At 32.3% G+C, this 17,740-nt stretch overlaps 1 protein-coding gene and 1 pseudogene across 1 annotated transcript; both read left to right on the forward strand.

Annotated features, from left to right (window-relative positions):
* Positions 1-3,819: 3,819 nt before the first annotated feature.
* Positions 3,820-4,376, forward strand: LOC145010576 (putative aquaporin PIP1-4 pseudogene; annotated as a pseudogene).
* A 1,981-nt stretch (positions 4,377-6,357) lies between these two features.
* LOC145013152 (trans-Golgi network-localized SYP41-interacting protein 1-like) lies at positions 6,358-13,376 on the forward strand. Its single transcript, XM_078971956.1, has 9 exons — positions 6,358-6,538; positions 6,653-6,771; positions 7,141-7,413; positions 7,513-10,368; positions 10,458-10,941; positions 11,352-11,896; positions 12,005-12,158; positions 12,277-12,358; positions 12,965-13,376. The coding sequence occupies exons 2-9, from the start codon at positions 6,655-6,657 to the stop codon at positions 13,065-13,067; spliced, it is 4,614 nt and encodes a 1,537-aa protein (XP_078828082.1). The 5' UTR covers positions 6,358-6,538; positions 6,653-6,654; the 3' UTR covers positions 13,068-13,376.
* Positions 13,377-17,740: the final 4,364 nt, after the last annotated feature.

A 17,740-nucleotide genomic window follows, 5' to 3' on the forward strand; every position in this document is an offset into this window, starting at 1 on the left:
GAAAATTTGGTTCTATTTTGAAAATATTTTCCAAATCCTCAGTTTGAGTTCAAATACTACCGAAGGTGTACCCGAATCCCTCAAACCAAGGCTCTGATACCAGCTTGTAACACCGTAAATTTCCAAGACAATTTCTCGCATTTATAAAAACATAATTCACTTGTAAATCATAAAAACATCATTGTTTGATACTCAATTTATAACATATAAAAATATCCCAAGATCTCATATCATAAAAATCCCGTGTGTGTACTGATCAAGTCGGCGCCTTCCCGCGATCCTCACTAGTACCTGAAACACATAACACAAAACACTTTAAGCATAAAGCTTAGTGAGTTCCCCAAAATACCACATATAACACATATTAGCCACTTGAGGCTATAACTCTGTGGGTCCGTGCACCCAAACTCTGTGAACCCTCAGGTTCTAACTCTACAAGCATGCACAACATAAATCACATAGAAGAATGCAATGCAACAATAATATATATAAAACACTGTATCACATAACTCTATTTACCTACTCAAGGTAAAGTATAGTGAGAAGACTCACCTCGTGTATCTCGGTAACTCGTAAATCCCTGAAATCACTAGTGCTCGATCTCCCGAGCTATAGTCCTCCTATAACACAATACATCTCTAATTAACACTTTCTTAACTAAGGTTGACTAACCCTATCAAGTCAACACTGGTCAATGGTCAACGGTCAACCCCAACTCGCCGAGTCTGGCGTGGACTTGCCGAGTCTCTATGGGGACCCGATTCCTCTGAGTCCCTTCCGACTCACCGAGTCACTCACCCAACTCGGTTACTCAACCCCTGGTTCAAAATCCTTGAACAACCCGCACCAACTCGTCGAGTCTACCAATGGACTCGGCAAGTGCATTCCATGCACAACCCCAAATGACCTTCTAAGGTCAGATCTGTTCCACTAACTCATATATCCAGTCCTTCCAAGCTTATTTATCACATAAAGTTCATGTCTTAGTGCTCATATCACACCTAATGACTCATAAATGGTGTTTTGACCTCAAACACAAAGATCCCAAACCAAAACCTCCATGGATTCATAAAAAGCTTAGACAAAGGGACACTTTGGACCTCCAAGGGTCCAAATCCATAATCTAACTCACTTAAGGGACCATGGGAGCACTAGATCTAGCCACAAAAGTGTTCAATAAACCCTAAATCAACATGAACATCACCTCAACAGAAAATGGTTCGAAAATATTACCTCAAATGTGATGTTCTGGACCTTAGATCTTCAGGAAGTTAACCTTCTTGCTTCCTCTTGGCTAAAGCTTCCTTTCCCTTGCTAGACAACACCTCCAAGGTTGATAATGGCTCCTTATCTCACTCTAAACGCTCAAGTGCACTAGGGTTTCGCTCTGGGGGCTGGTGAGCACAAATGACGACCATAAGGCCCTTTAAATAGGCCCCAAACCCGAGAAATTAGGGTTTCATTAAACAGCACGGACTCGCCGAGTCCACTAATGCTACTCGTCGAGTCCAGTCATTAATCCGGATGAGAAATCGCATCTCTACTCGGCGAGTCTACGCACCAACTCCCCGAGTTCTTCCACAAAACTCAAAATAAAATGAATAAATATAATACCTAAAATTCCGGATGTTACATAAGCACTGGTAGTTCCTTATGCTACTAGAAGGCAAAGAATTAAGAAAACTTAAAGTTCAGCCCATGAAATCTAAATTAGAATTTAAATTTGTCATAAACCCGGTCTTATGATTGTAGGTTGGAAATGATAGATTTACATGGATGGGAACACATACACCATAAAATCTATGTGGCAAAAGGTTTCACTCTAATTCATGAAACAAAACTTGGACAAAGAGATTGATTATAATCCATGTCTCATGTCTGTACGATATATTGTAGAATGGAGAAATATTTGATCACTTATCTCAAGACAAGTAACTGACTGGGTCAGAGTTTCACAACGCCTTTGAGAGTTATAATTTGCTAAAGTTTTAGAGGTTATATTGACAACTATAATTATTAGACTTATCCAAGTGGGAGAATGTTGGATTAGGTGTCTAAGCCCATCACTATAATTGGTATATACTTGAATTGATAGTAGCACAATCCTTTTGGGTTGCCGTCAAAACTAGCAACTAGACATGATGACTTTTGGAGAGAGATGTTGAATTTATTATTTGATTAATAAATTGAAATAAATGATTTCTTAATATATTATGAGAATAATATATTAATTTGAAATAGTAATAATTAATTAACATTTAATCAGAAATTAATTGGAGTTAATTTTAGGATTAAATGAATTAATTAAAAGTACAGGGGCTAAAGTGTAATTGTTCAATAGTTGAGCAAGATGTTCCAGAACCTTCCTAGAGAAGGCTTGGACGAAATATATATGGATAATCTAGGATTTCTTAATTATCCCACATGGATAATAAGGAGTTGGATAGTTACCAATTTGAATTAATAATATTATATTAATTAAAAACGCTTATGGACTCACCAATTTAATTGTTGACACTTTTCAAAATCATTTGTATTTTCAGGAGAACAGTAAACAGGTAATCAAAAGTTTTTGGTGGATGGGACGTCGTCGCATCACGCTATATATTTTGTCTTATGCATTTGATATCATGTAAAAAATGTTTTGAACATAATGTAAACTTCTTAAATATTCAATAAAATGGTTGTAATTCTTTGATTCATTTATATTTAACTGTTATGATACTGTACAATAACGTCATCTACCCCCAGATGTTTCTGCCGTTCCGGTTCGGGAGTGTGATACTTTCAGGCTGTGAGGTGAGTCTCCTCATTGTATTTGTGAGTCGAATGCACTAATGCTGGCCCACTGGGATTATGTGGTAGGATAGTAGTGGTCTTTGTGACGCTTACCGATATGCTTGTATATGCTTGCTGTCTTTGTGACTATTACTGGTATGATTATATGTTATATGTATGGAGCCAATCTAGGCTTAGAGTCATTATGGACTCGGGGTTTATACAGACCCGACACAACTACGTGTTGTTACATGGAGCCATTATGGATTCAGGGTTGATACGAACCTGACACAACCACTTGTTGTTATATATATATATATATATATATATATATATATATATATATATAGAGAGAGAGAGAGAGAGAGTTAGGTTCAAATGTTTTTAACAACTATTGTGTGCCTAAATGCACCAATGAAAATTCAAGAAATAATAAATTATTAAATAAACCATTAAAGGGTATTTTGGACTTTTTATGCTTTTAATTAAAGGAAATAATTTAATTGGAATCCTATAATTAAGGAAATAATAGAATATCACGTATCTGATCCCTTAAATCATGGTTCCTTCATCTTAATAACCCTAATTCTATATCAGAGTATACGATTATCTTCTTCACCCACCATATTCGAAATGTACAACCACGAGATAGCCACCTCCACCGTATACAAATACGTACCAACAGATCACACCACCGGCGACACCGTTGTTTTTCCCCTTCCAGCATCCAAACCCTAAATCTGAAACCGTAACCACTATCCTAGTTTTGGTCAATTAAGAAACCAGTGTTTGATTTTGGTTCCAATTTCCCTATGAACAAATCATTGTTCATCGTGTCACGCAAATAATCGAAGATGGTGTTGGCGGAATTAGGGGAGCATTTCACGTGCTCTCCAGCAGATGAGCAATGCCACGATCATCAATGAGAAGGTCCTTAATGATTGTTCAAACGAGATCACACGCGCTCTTCTGCAGGTATGTTTCCCCTTTCCACCGGAACCCTAATTTTATCTTCTTTCTTCTTCAAATCGTCTAAAAACTATGTTTCATCTTCAAACAGGAGGGCATATTAATCCAGCTGTGACATTCGATTTGTTATTAGCAAGAAAACTGTCGTTGACCAGGGCAGTGTTATACATGGTGATGCAGTGTCTTGGAGCGATCTGTGGTGCCGGATTTGTGAAAGGGTTTCAGGGTGATGCGCGGTACACAACGTTAGGCGGTGGTGCTAATGTCATCGCCCATGGTTACACCAAGGGTGATGGTCTTGGTGCTGAGATTGTTGGCACTTTCGTGCTTGTTTACACCGTGTTCTCTGCAGCTGATGCTAAAAGAAGCGCCAGAGACTCCCATGTCCGTGTATGCAACTCACTCCATTGACTATTGAATTATATACAGATATTCACTTTAGAAAAGGTGAGATTTTTATTTTGAATTAAATTTGAATGTGTTTATTGTAGATTTTGGCTCCTCTTCCAATTGGGTTTGCGGTGTTCTTGGTTCATTTGGCCACCATACCCATCACCGGAACTGGATGTTGCTTCTTTGGTGATTCATTGACTGTCAATCAAAAGGAAACACATGTTGAAACAGAATAAAAGTTAATTTAAAACTCAATCAGGTATCTTATTTTCTTTATTGATTACAATATTCTATTATCTAAGATTTGATCAGATAATATCTAGCAGAATTTAAGAATATTCTTTGTATTCTAGCAGAATTTCAGAATTTCAGGATTCAACATCCAAAAACAACAATATTCTTTCAGAATTCAAGAAGAAAACATGGAGAACGAGAGTATTCTAGCAGAATGTCGTTGACCAGGGCAGTGTTCTACATGGTGACTATTGAATACATCAAATTCTTTCAGAATTTCAGGATTCAACGTCCAAAAACAACAATATTCTTTCAGAATTCAAGAAGAAAACATGGAGAACGAGAGTATTCTAGTAGAATGTTGTTATTTTTTAAGAATGTTATTCATTTTTGTTGATATTCTTTTAGAATATTTATAACTATATTTAAAATGTATAAGATTTTTAGCCTGTAAGAATATGTATGAATTTGTATTTAAGTTCGGATGTATAAGAATATATTAGAACGTTTGTTATTTTTCAACATCTTATTCAAGAATTTTGTTTTTCTTCAATAATATTATATTAGAATAGAATAAAATTTTGAAAGAGTATCATTCTAACAAAAAATATTTTGATAGAATAAAATCGTTAAAAATTGAAATTGAATTAATTAAAAAATTCAGATTTTTTTTTAAACTAGGAGAATTAATCATCCCTAAAATTTCGAAATTTTCCTTTTATAAATGTAGTTAATTGTCCAAAATACCCTTTTGCTAAAAATTGTGTGATTATACGGTACATATTACCCCATTGTAATATCATACACTCTCAAATCATGTCCATTGATCAATTTCATCCGTTGGTCCAGATCTGTGCATTCTGGCACACAATACTTAGTAAAAACAAAATAACCTAGCCCTATATATATATATATATGTCGTATGTGGTAATTTGGGGAACTCATTAAGCTTTGTGCTTACAGTTTATGTTTATCATTTCAAGTACTTCCGTTTTCAAAAGGAAGGGCTCAGCCTGATCGCACTGTATCCCCTGGAGTTTTATTCCGCACTGAATGTTTACAAATGACTCTAATGTTTTAAGAATACTTTGACTCTTATTGTCTTTTGAAACAATGAATGAATGACTTTAACTTATTTAAAATGAAATTTTTATTCAGTATTTTTGGGATGTTACATTTCAGTTATACTATTAGATGTCTGTCTCGCATGATACAACAATCGAAAATGACTCTTTTAGACTATCGAACATTACTAGACATATCAATGCAAAATTTTACTTCATTTCTTCAAACTCAAGAGTATGTAACAACAGCATGATGCATAATGGAAGCTTTTCTATACTATTGAAAATTACTAGATCTCTCAATGTAAAATTTTACCTCATTTCTTCAAACCGGAGAGTATGCAACAACAATATGAAGCTTAATGAAAACCAAAACAAAATCTTATCTTGTATTTTGTTTTTTCTTTTTTGTATGTGTTGATGACGATATATATATACACCAAAATCATAACGGTCATTGTTACGATGATTAACTCGGTATTAAACACACATTTTATAACCGATGAAGGTGTTTAACAAACACCATTATGGTGTTTAACTCATTTTTAAACACACAAATTATAACGGAAAATATGATTAATTTGACAAATAAAATCAAAAATTGTGTTTAACCTTTTTAAACATTGATTTGATTTCTTCACCACCTGATCAAATATCAATATTTTTAACATCACTATTTAGGGATTACTTTTTATTATTTTGTCTAGACAAGACATGCATTTATGTTTAAAAACATATTTTTCAAAAAAGATATTAATAATTAACAACATAAATAATTTTTTGTTACGAAATGTTTTTATTTAAAATAAAAAACAACACCTTTATTTTATTTTGGTCGGCCAACAAAGAATCAACAACAAATCAAGGCACATGTAATTTCTGTTTTTATAATTTCTCGTTCAACGTCCTTACGACGCCGTATTCAACGAGTTCTCACTTAGCGGGTGACTATCGCTTACGCACACTGCAAAACGTTAAAACCAAATTCGACCGTCTTCCACGCCAGATCAACAACGAGAAAACCCCCAATTTCCATCGTTTTCGAGATCATATGCTTCAAATCCGATTCAACTATAGTCATATTCCTTCTCAAATCTAAGGTAACATCTTAACCTATAATTATTTTTAGGTTAAATCATGCATATTGAATGAAAACCCGAGGAAGATTTGATTTCAATGCGTTAGATCTAATCGGTTTATATCACGATCCACAGATATGGAAGATGATAATGATTTGGAGCAGGTCACGGGGAGTCCAACAGCTGGAGAGAATGGTTTTGTTCATATAGAGTCAGTTGATTCTGCTCAAATGGATGGCGGTTCAATTGATCAGGTGAGTCCAGTGTTTATTTAGTTAAATCTTCGATTCCATTATCAACGACTTTAGTAATCTTTAATTTTGGGGTAAATAGTATATTCTACTTGAGGAAATATAGTTGTGATACGATTTTTTGATGTCCAACTAACTAGTTTTCAACTTCAAAATCATCTCAATTCGAGAGCTTCCATGGAAAATTTGACAAATAGATTAAACTTATTACTGAAAGGTTTTACATTTACAATTTAGCACATATTTAATGGTTTATGACCCTTTCCCTTCTCTTGAATGATTTGCCAACACAGTTTCTCGAATTACTTATTGTATCTGTTGTACACTTGTATTATTCGTGTTGATAAGTTAAGATTAGCAAGCTATCTTCAGGTTGAGCGTCTTGAGCAGGATGATGGAGTAGTGGTAACAGGAGTAGATGCTGTACAGGATGAGCCAGAGCCACTTAATGTAAGGACAACTGAAGATGTGGGACCCGATGAGTTTGTAGATTGTCCAGATGACTTGGTTTCTAATGAAGCGAGATCCCCTGCTGTTGTCAATAGGCCACGCCAACTGCCATTTAGGGATGATGATACAGAAGTTACTCAACATACTGCACCTGACATTGAAAGGGAAATCCTTCCCCTTCCACAGGACAATGAGGTTGGCTATAACCTTTTCTTTTTCTTCTTCTTCTTCTTCTTCTTCTTCTTCCAATGCCATAGGGATGTTGCAATTGTAATAACTAAGCTTCTCTTGCAGGAAGAGAATGGAGTTCTGATAAAGGAAGTTAGAAATCTTCATCATCTGCTTAAAGCTCTAAGCAAGCAAAAGCAACTTACTGATGGGACTGATGTTGTAGAGGGTGGTGAAAAGTCTTTGTTGTCTTTGCATGAGATGGTAAAGGAGTGTTCCAATTTTATTGAGATTTCTTTGAATGAGCAGTCACATGCTGAGGCCACAATCAGTGAACTCAATGCCACCTTACATATGAAGGATAAAGAGATTGAGGATCTTATGGTGAGGGTCAATGACCACTCTATATCTCAAGATGTAGTAGCACTCAAGTCTGATGAATTATCATCTGTTGTTGCCATTGTAGATAGGATTTTATATTCTTTTGCACCTGCCTTTGGCGATGCAGGATTGTCTAATACATCTGTTAGTGAAAAATTATCTCATCTTGAGAGAACTACCTCCTTCTTACTTGAGAAGTACTACAACTTGCTTTCTGAAATCGAATCATTTAGCCATTGTTTGGCTGAGGTTAAGCCAGATTTCCAAATGCAAAATGGAACAGAGACAGTTTTCATCACTGTACGAGAGGAGTTGCTTGAGTTAAAAAGGAAAGAACTTGAGGTAACCAACAAAAATACCCATTTAGAATATCAATACGGACAGTTCATGGAGCAAATTGACAAAAACAGAGAAACAATTGAGCTTCTAAACACAGAGATCACAAAACTTAAAGGGGAAGTTGAACAGGAGAAGACAAGGTATACTAATACCAAAGAAAAACTTAGCATGGCTGTTACAAAAGGAAAGGCATTGGTCCAACAGCGTGACTCATTGAAACAATCAGTTTCTGAAAAAACCAGTGAACTAGAAAGATGTTTGACTGAACTGCAAGAAAAGTCAACTGCCCTAGAGGCTGCTGAGTTTAGGAATAATGAGTTGATGCAGACTGCATTTTTGGCTAATTCGCTACAAGAAGCTCTTACACAAAGAGACATGATCCTTCAAAGATGTGGAGAAATTTTATTGCTAAGTGGTGCTGCAGCTGAACTTCAGTCATCAGATATCATTGAAGGTGTTACATGGCTTGCAAATGAAAGAAGTAGACTTGCATCCCTATCTGTTGAATTTGAGAGACTCACTTATGCATATAATCTGGCTCAAGATCATTCTTTTAAGCTACAAGATGAAAATCATGCAACAATGGAGGCTGCACGTGTCCAGATTGATCGTTTGACTGCATCATTTTTAGCAGAATCACAGGAGAAGTATTATCTTAAGCAGGAGTATGAAGATTTGACAACCAAGTATGAAGAATTAGAACAACACATAGCTTCTACTGAATCATTGCCTATGGACAATGAAGTACTTGAAAAGATTCAAAATCTTTTGTATGTTAGGGATCATGAATCCAAGCTGTATGAGCAAATTCTTGAGGAAGAAAAGATGCATAAGTTTCAGTTTTCTGAAGAACTTCGTGGATCAAAAGATGAGAAGAACACTCTGCAAATAAATCTTCAAAGATCCGAAGAGAAAGCCTCATTATTGAGGGAGAAATTGTCTATGGCAGTTAAAAAGGGCAAGGGACTTGTTCAAGAACGTGAGAATATGAAACAACAAATGGCTGAAAAGAACACTCAGATTGAGGGGTTAACTCTCGACTTACAGAAACAAGAATCAACATTGAGTGAATACAGGAACCAGATCAATAACTTGGAATCTGATCTCCTGCTTTTGAAAGAAGAAAAGGGTCAACTTGAACAGTTTTTATATCAAAGCAATAGCATGTTACAGAATGTACTTGAAACAATTGATGGTGTTTTTCTGCCAGTTGATCTAAAAGAGCCAGTTGAAAAGGTGAAGTGGTTAGCAACATATTTAAGTGAAACCCAAGTCAGCAAGGCACAAACAGAGCAGGAGCTAGAATACATAAAAGATGAAGCTGGTATGTTGACCAGTAAGTTGACCGAAGCATTGACAACCATGAAATCCCTTGAAGATGCAGTATCAGTTTCAGAGAGAAAATTTTCTCAATTAGCTCAAGAAAAGAACGAATTAGACATTTTAAAGACAAACTCAGAACAAGAAGTACAGATTCTAAATGAGGAGATCAGCACATTGAACAACAAGTTGGTGGAAGTATTGACAAACTTGAAATCACTTGAAGATACACTCTCAAACTCAGAGAAAACCATCACTCAACTAACTAAAGAAAAGATGCATGTTGAAGAGGAGTTACATAAAGCAATAGGGGAAGCTACTTCTCAAACAAACAGGTTTCAAGAAACCTCTGCCCATAAAAACTCCCTTGAAGAGGCACTTTCACTTGCAAAAAACAACATACATGTGCTCATGAGTGAAAAAGAAGAGGCTCAAGCTAGCAAAGTTGCTGTTGAAATGGAGCTACAGAAAGTTAAGGAGGAAGCTTCCACACATTCCATTAATCTAGATGAAGCTTACAAGACTATAAAGTCCCTTGAAGATGCAATGTCACAGTTAAAGACGAATGTTTCTCAGTTTTCACAAGAAAACGAGAAGGCATTAGATAGTAGAAGTGTATTAGAGAGTGAGATAAAGAAACTCAAAGAAGAAGCTGAATACCATAAGAACACTGTTTCTGATCTTGTTGGGGAAAAGAAGAAAGCTGAACAGGATATTTTGACCCTCAAAACTGAGTTAAATACATGTAATGATAAATGGGGTCAAGAGCTCTCTAGGTTCTTAGGAAATCTTCAAGTGCTGTTAAAGGATGAATCTTTATTCACTTTGTTCAAGAAAAGTTTTGAGAAAAAATTCGAAAGCTTAAAAGAAATCGACTATGTTCTCAAAGACATAAATGGTAGTTTTGATTCAGAACAGTTTCAAGATCATCGTTCAATTGAGGTAATAAATAATATCATCAGTTCTTACAATTTTAGTCGTTTAGTTTCATGTTTTTTTTTCTCTTTCATCTCATTTCTTATGATTTACAGGAAAGTTGGGATGCTGGATTTGGCAATGATTGGAACATTGGGATGCTTGAAGAGTTGAATGCAGAAGATAGGGAGGGTATTATTATTGGTTCAGATGTTGGAAAAACTTTGGATAAGTTAATTGCTAGAAACCAAATTCTTGCTGATCAATTTGGTAGTTTCTCAATACTGATTGATGACATGATTGCATCTTTGTTGAAAAAACTGGAGGTAATAAAGAATACCATGCCATCTTTGGTTAAGCAAACAAAAGAATTAGAGGGTGAATTAGAGAAAGCTAGATTAATGTATGATAAAGCCAAAGAAGAAAATGATGCATACCATGGAAAGGTATTTAAATTGGAGACAGAATTAGAAGCATCTAGAAACATGTGCAAAGAGATAAGCTCTAAATTAGTAGATTATCGGACAAAAGAGGAGAACTGGAATGAAAGAGAAAGGGAGTTGTCTACTGCTCAAAGTACTTCCTCCATTAAAGATCATGGTAAACTTTTTTTTTTCTTATTATAATCATACATTCATTTCATTATAATTTCTAGTTGATGAAAGTCATACACTCGGGTAGTGTTTGGTATGTGATGGAATCAAGGTAAACGTGTTAATTTTTATCATAACATATTTGGGTTTTAATATGTTTTTATTATCTGTATTGTTAATATATACCCCGTTTTCGTTTATGTAATCTTCAACGACACAAATATTTTGAATTTTCATTTATAATTTTACTTAATTTTCAAGTTTCTTTTTTAAAATCAACGAAAAAGTGTTATCCTTTATTGGTTTTCTTTAATTTATATTTGTAAATAAAAGTTGATCAACTATAGTTAAAAATAATTTACAGAGTTAAAATTACACATTCCATTCATTTTTATACATGTTGATTTTGTATTTCAGAGGATGAGGGTGTTTTATCAGCTTCAGAGATAAACAGGCTATTTGACAAGATAGATGGAATCCCAATCCCTTTCCCTTTCTCAAACCTTGTAATTTCAGAATCCTTGGACCCTGTAAAAAAGCTGTTTTACATAGTTGATAGTGTAAAGGAATTACTAGAGCAGATAACCCTATTGTCTCATTCAAAAGAGGATCTTGTCTCAAAACAAACCCTAGAAGTTGAGCATTTGAAGGGGGAGTTATCTTTAGGGTTACAGAGCATTATTCAGAAGTTTGGAGGCGAGGAGTATTCTGGAGTCAAGAAATCTGCTGCTGACGTGGCAGGACTGGTCCCGGTGTTAGAGAGGCTCATTCAGGGTATTGTTCTGGATGGGGAAAATTCAAGATTTAAATTGATGGAGAGCCAAAGGGTAAAAGAGGAATTAACAAACAGGGTTAAATTGCTTGAAGATTATATTGAAAATAGGACAGGTGTACAGGATAAGATACAGGAAAGAGGAGGTTCATTGCCTGCTGGATCAGAGATATCAGAAATTGAAGATCAGGTATGTTATCTGTTTGGAGTTGGTTAATGCTGTATTGTATACACAAAGTAGAAGATGGTTAATTGACGATTTTACCCTTGTATTTTTTTTTTTTTTTTGTTGGTACAGAGCCCAGTTGGGAAAGTAGGGGGGTTGCCTTTAGTGCCATCTGCTGCCCAGGTGAGATCCTTACGAAAGGGATCAAATGACCAGCTTGCCATTACCATTGATTCAGAATCTGAACGTTTGCTTAGTAATAAATCCGAATCTTTTGAAGATAAAGGTTTGTTTTTTTTTTTGATAAATAATAACTTGTTCCCTTACCCTTGGGTCACTAGACAGATTATTTGGGAAAATTTTGTTTTAATTGAAAAGTGTTGAATTTTTGAAATACTTTTCAGGTCATATATTCAAATCACTCAACACATCGGGTCTTGTCCCAATTCAGGGGAAAATGATTGCAGATCGAGTCGATGGAATATGGTAACTATTTTAACTTACTTTAAGGGTTTTTTTTTTTTTTTTATTTATTTATTTATTTTAACATTAAATCACTGTTAGGGGTTTTTGGAAAGGTCAAATCCAACTTTTTAATCATGTTTTATGTTTTTAATATTTTGGCTCCTAGATTTAATTACATTTCATCTTACACTCTGGATAATAATATATTTAAATATGAAATCTTTATTATATTTCAATTAAATATACATAATAAAAGTGAATATTTTTTATACAAATTTGTATTAAGTAATGTCTATTCTGAAAATACGAGGCATGCTTAAAAAATGTCAAATTATTTGCTACGCATTTAGTTTTTATTTCTGTTAGAAGTAATAATAATAATAATAATTTGTATTATTTTTATTTATTTTATATTACAATAATTTTATAACAAAGTATCTAATTTTATAACTTTTCAAGTTTCCAACTTTCTAATATTTATGTTTTTGTAAAATTTAAAAATATACAGTTTATATATAAATTTATTTTTTATGAAGTCAAACAAACATTTTAGTTTTATTACTTAAAAATCATTTGGTGATACTGGATTTAATTTTGTTATCTGTTATTTGTTATCTGTGTGTGCAGGGTATCTGGTGATCGGGCTTTGATGCGTCGACCTCGGGCAAGGTTGGGGCTTATAGTGTATTGGATTGTGTTGCACCTATGGCTTTTGGGCACTATTTTGTGACCATTATGATTACATCATACATGTACAAGTAGGTGCCAACTTTACTTTTGAGTGTTTTTCTTTTTAATTTTTAATATTAATTTTTTTAAGAGTTGATGTAGATGTAAAAAAAAAAAAAAAAAATTAATAGTTAATTGTTCTTTTGATTCTCTGAAATCAGATTTTAGGGATTCAGAGAATCCATAACCATAAGCCTCCATGTTATTGGAGAATGTTCCGGTCTTGTTTTTATATCTAAATCTGGTTTTCTGTTAGGCACTTTACTTTGACTGATATGTAATATGTAGTGCTATGTTTTTAAATTTTACATATTTGATCTCTTGAAGATAAATATAACCTAAAATGGTTCTTTTTTTTTTTTTTTTTTTAAAGTATATATCACGATAAATAACATTGTGGATGAAAAGCAAGGAAGTAAAGTTGTAACCACTTATGTGTGCGATAATAGGAATCATGTGAATTGCAAAATAAAATGTCGTTATCAGAAAAATGTGACATTTACACAAAATTTTATTGTCAGAGAATAGTAACATGTACTCTTTTTAGTGTGGTGTGCTTTCTTTTATACATCACATGTCATTGAACAATAGAAAAATATTCCACTAAAGTTATTTTTTAAATTGGTTGATTGTGTTCTACATGTTAATTTTATTAGTTGATCTATGTATTTTTTTTGGGGGGACTTATGCTGGATTTTTGAAATGTGATTTCGAAAGTCATAAAATAAAAACGATATTTTAAAATTTGTCAACATTTAAATCTTATTTTTTTTCCCACTATCTTACGACTTTCAAAAAATAAATTGAGCATGTGACATACATGACATATGGAACTAGTTAAAATAAGCGTATACATAAATGTCAACTAATCAAATTAACATGTACGACCATTTACCAATTTAAAAAAGAGAAAATTTTTAAAACTAACCTAATCTTCTAATGGCTTAACCCAAAATAGCAAAAAAGATTGCATTTATCGAAATAACCATACAAAAAACATGCAAGTCAACTCAATTATGATTTCGTTTACTTCATCTTCTTAATTACATTGATCAGGTATCTAACATCATCATTAACAACTATGGCTGTATAATACTATATTTCAAAATGTTGGAAAGTAAAACTAATATTAGATTTATCTAACAAATAATTCTTTTTTTCATCAAATATAAAAATCCACTAAAATTAATAATCCCCCGAAAATATCACACCGAAATTGAATATTCTAGAAATCCCCCTCCCAACCGGTAGCCAAACATATGTAGTTGAGAATCATATCACATCTCCCGCTAGTTATAACCACAATGGAATATTCACTAGAGCTACACCAAAAAGTAAAACTAATATTAAAAAAAAATTGTCTTACATTTATTTCATACATATACTAGTAAAATTGCAGAAATTATATTAAAGATGTTAGAAATCGTAGTCAAAATATAAAAAATCGTAATTAAACTTACATTTGGATCATAAAAAAAATAGTTGAGGAAACCGCAGATGGCCATATGACATCTGCAATTTCTTCGGTTAAAAATGAAAAAAAATATATTTTTTATTATTTTTATAGCGTATTTGAAATCACATGTGAGCAGATGATGCATGCTAGTTTCATCTGCGGTTTTTTTTGGTTATTTTCGGCTAAATGCTATTTTTAGTTATTTATGAATGAGTCGTTAGAAGATCACACTATTTTGTAGATTTATCTTAAAAAATAACTTTAACGGATCATAATTTTATATTCAATCGCATAATATAAATCGAAATATTTGTAAAAACGCATCACTTTGTATGACATTATCCTCACATAAGACCTTCGACATCAAGACATTGCAAACATACTTGCAATGCCACCTCACCAATTTGAAATGCTACATATGCTTTTGTCTTTCACCATTTGAAAGGTTTGCAAGTTGATTTTTATTATTTTTTTAATCAAATGATATTAATTAAATATCAAAACCAATTTTTTATATATATATATATATATATATATATATATATATATATATATATATATATATATATATATATATATATATATAGATAGATAGAGAGAGAGAGAGAGAAAGAGGGAGAGAGAGAGAGAGGTGGGTTCAATTGAGAAAATAAAAAAGGTTGAGAATATGGGAATCATTCTCAGTCACCCATTTAATCTAAGCATAAAAAACACAATGACAAACTTATAAATATCGTAATAACATTCAATCTCAAATACGTAACTATAGAGAATTCGATAACAGTTCGTTCATTATCAAAATTTTTCCTTCAACCTTCAATAAGCATCCAGATTTCTTCAACTAAACCATAATTTCTTCGTTGTTCATGAAATTGGAATTGGAGTTCTAGACTCGCAGTCACAGTCGACATTGAGGGACTCAGAATCGGTACTCACAGGTTCCCAATCGGATTTTCGGAAATCAAAATCAAAATGAGAAATCGATCAGACATAGGATGTCGCATCTGAAGTCGAAATTGGAAGTATATGATGATTTGGAATTGATAACTTGATGTTTTTAACATTTTTAAAATAGTTAAGTTGTTTGCACTCCAACTGTTTGATGAAATGCATAAACTAAATTGCCACGTTATATTCACATATGAATATGTTTTCTCACCTGAATCAGTATATGATTATTAAAAACACAAAACAAATATGCAAATCTATATTATTCATATGTGAATAACATATAAAAATTATATATATATTTGTCAAAATACCTTCAAATATTCATAAGTGAATATACCTTGTAATATTCATATGTGAATATATTGTGTAATATTCATAAGTGAATATATCATCTAATATTCACAAGTGAATATACTATGTAATATTCACATGTGATATACCATGTAATACTATGTAATATTCACATACAAAATATCATTTAATAATCATAAGTGAATATACCATCTAATATTCACAAATGAATATACTATGTTAATATTCACAAGTGAATGCATCGTCCAATATTAAAATATGAATATACTATGTTTATTATATGCTATATTCATATATGAATAATACTTAAATTGTAAAAAAAAATCATACTTTTTATTCATAAATGAATAACGAATGTACTTTAATAAAACCTGATGCATTTTTATTCACTTATGAATAACAATAGCTGAAAATATAAAAAAAAAAAAAAAATTATCTTAAAACTATATCAATATGGATGTCTATTTGTAAAGAATAAAAATCATGAATTTTGGTATATTTAAAATCATTTTTTGATAAAAATAGCTTATAAAAATTAAAAAAAAAAAACGAAAAAAAACTATGTTTTTGTATATATTAAGGTAATGATTAGCATAGTTTAAGGAAATATGTTTTGTTGGAAAACACATGTGCATTCCTTTCCCATTTCCGCCGGTACGTGGAGGCTTTTGCGGCAAAAATAAATGATTGACTGAGAATGATTCCCTCATTCTGGACCTTTTTTTTTTCTCAATTGAACCCTCCCCTATATATATATATATATATATATATATATATATATATATATATATATATATATATATATATATATACCTCCTTTTTCAATTACAAATTAATTTGGAACCAATATGATGATTTGGATGATGAATTTTCTAATATTCGGATTTTCATGTTTTAAACAAGGTTGTCAAGATCGGGATCCTACCTATGATTGTTTTTTAGTTTGCAATATCGGGATCGAGATCCTAAGATCTCACAAAATAGAAAATAATTTTAATTTATAATATTTACCCATAGGAAATATTTCAAACATTTAATTTTTTGTTCAAAAGTTAAAAAAAACTTCAAAATATTAATCATAAGTCACAATAAAAAAATGATAAATGGTATATTGGTAAGGGTAAAAAACATAAAATGGTAAAAGAAATATTTCATTTGCAAAAAAAAAAAAAAGAAAGTAAGATCGGATCGGATCTCGATCATACGATCTTACGATCCTACCTGCGATCCCACCCCAAATACGATCCTTTTACGATCTGAATCGTTTTTCATACCTAGGATCGTAGGATCGTACGATCAGGATCGCGATTTTGACAACCATGGTTTTAAATGTTTTTATTTGATTTATAGATATTTATAATTATGTTATTTTATTTATTTACTTATTATTATTATTATTATTATTATTAATATTTATGATATTTTTAAAGCAAAAATATAAAATGGTTGGCGAGGTGGTAGTCATGGTGGGCGTTGAGGGGGGGGGGGGGGCAAAGTGGGCAGCTGCATAGAGCCAATTTTTTCATTATATATTTTTATTTAAAAATATAAAATTATAACAAAGATAATGATTATTTTTTCTTATTCGTTTTAGGCCTTTGAGAATATTTAATTTTTCAGGACCGATCCTGGTGGTAGTGAGGACCACTTTTGAAATATAAATGATATTGTAATGATGTAGACGTAATTACAAAGCTAATGTGACACATTTGAAAAACTAATTAGCATTGCTCGATTGTAGATGACTTAAGACAATAAATTTATTTTATATATATATATATATATATATATATATATATATATATATATATATATATATATATAATCAAAATGACAAAAATACTTTCAATATTTATATTTATACAAACAAGATAACGATATTTTTTTATTTGGAACCTACGGATTTTATAAAACCACAACCAAAAAATAAAAAAAGATTGGTCAAAAAAGAGAAA

Source organism: Lactuca saligna, chromosome 8 (genome assembly GCF_052625555.1).
Source record: "Lactuca saligna cultivar CGN05327 chromosome 8, ASM5262555v1, whole genome shotgun sequence".
Lineage (NCBI taxonomy): Eukaryota > Viridiplantae > Streptophyta > Magnoliopsida > Asterales > Asteraceae > Lactuca > Lactuca saligna.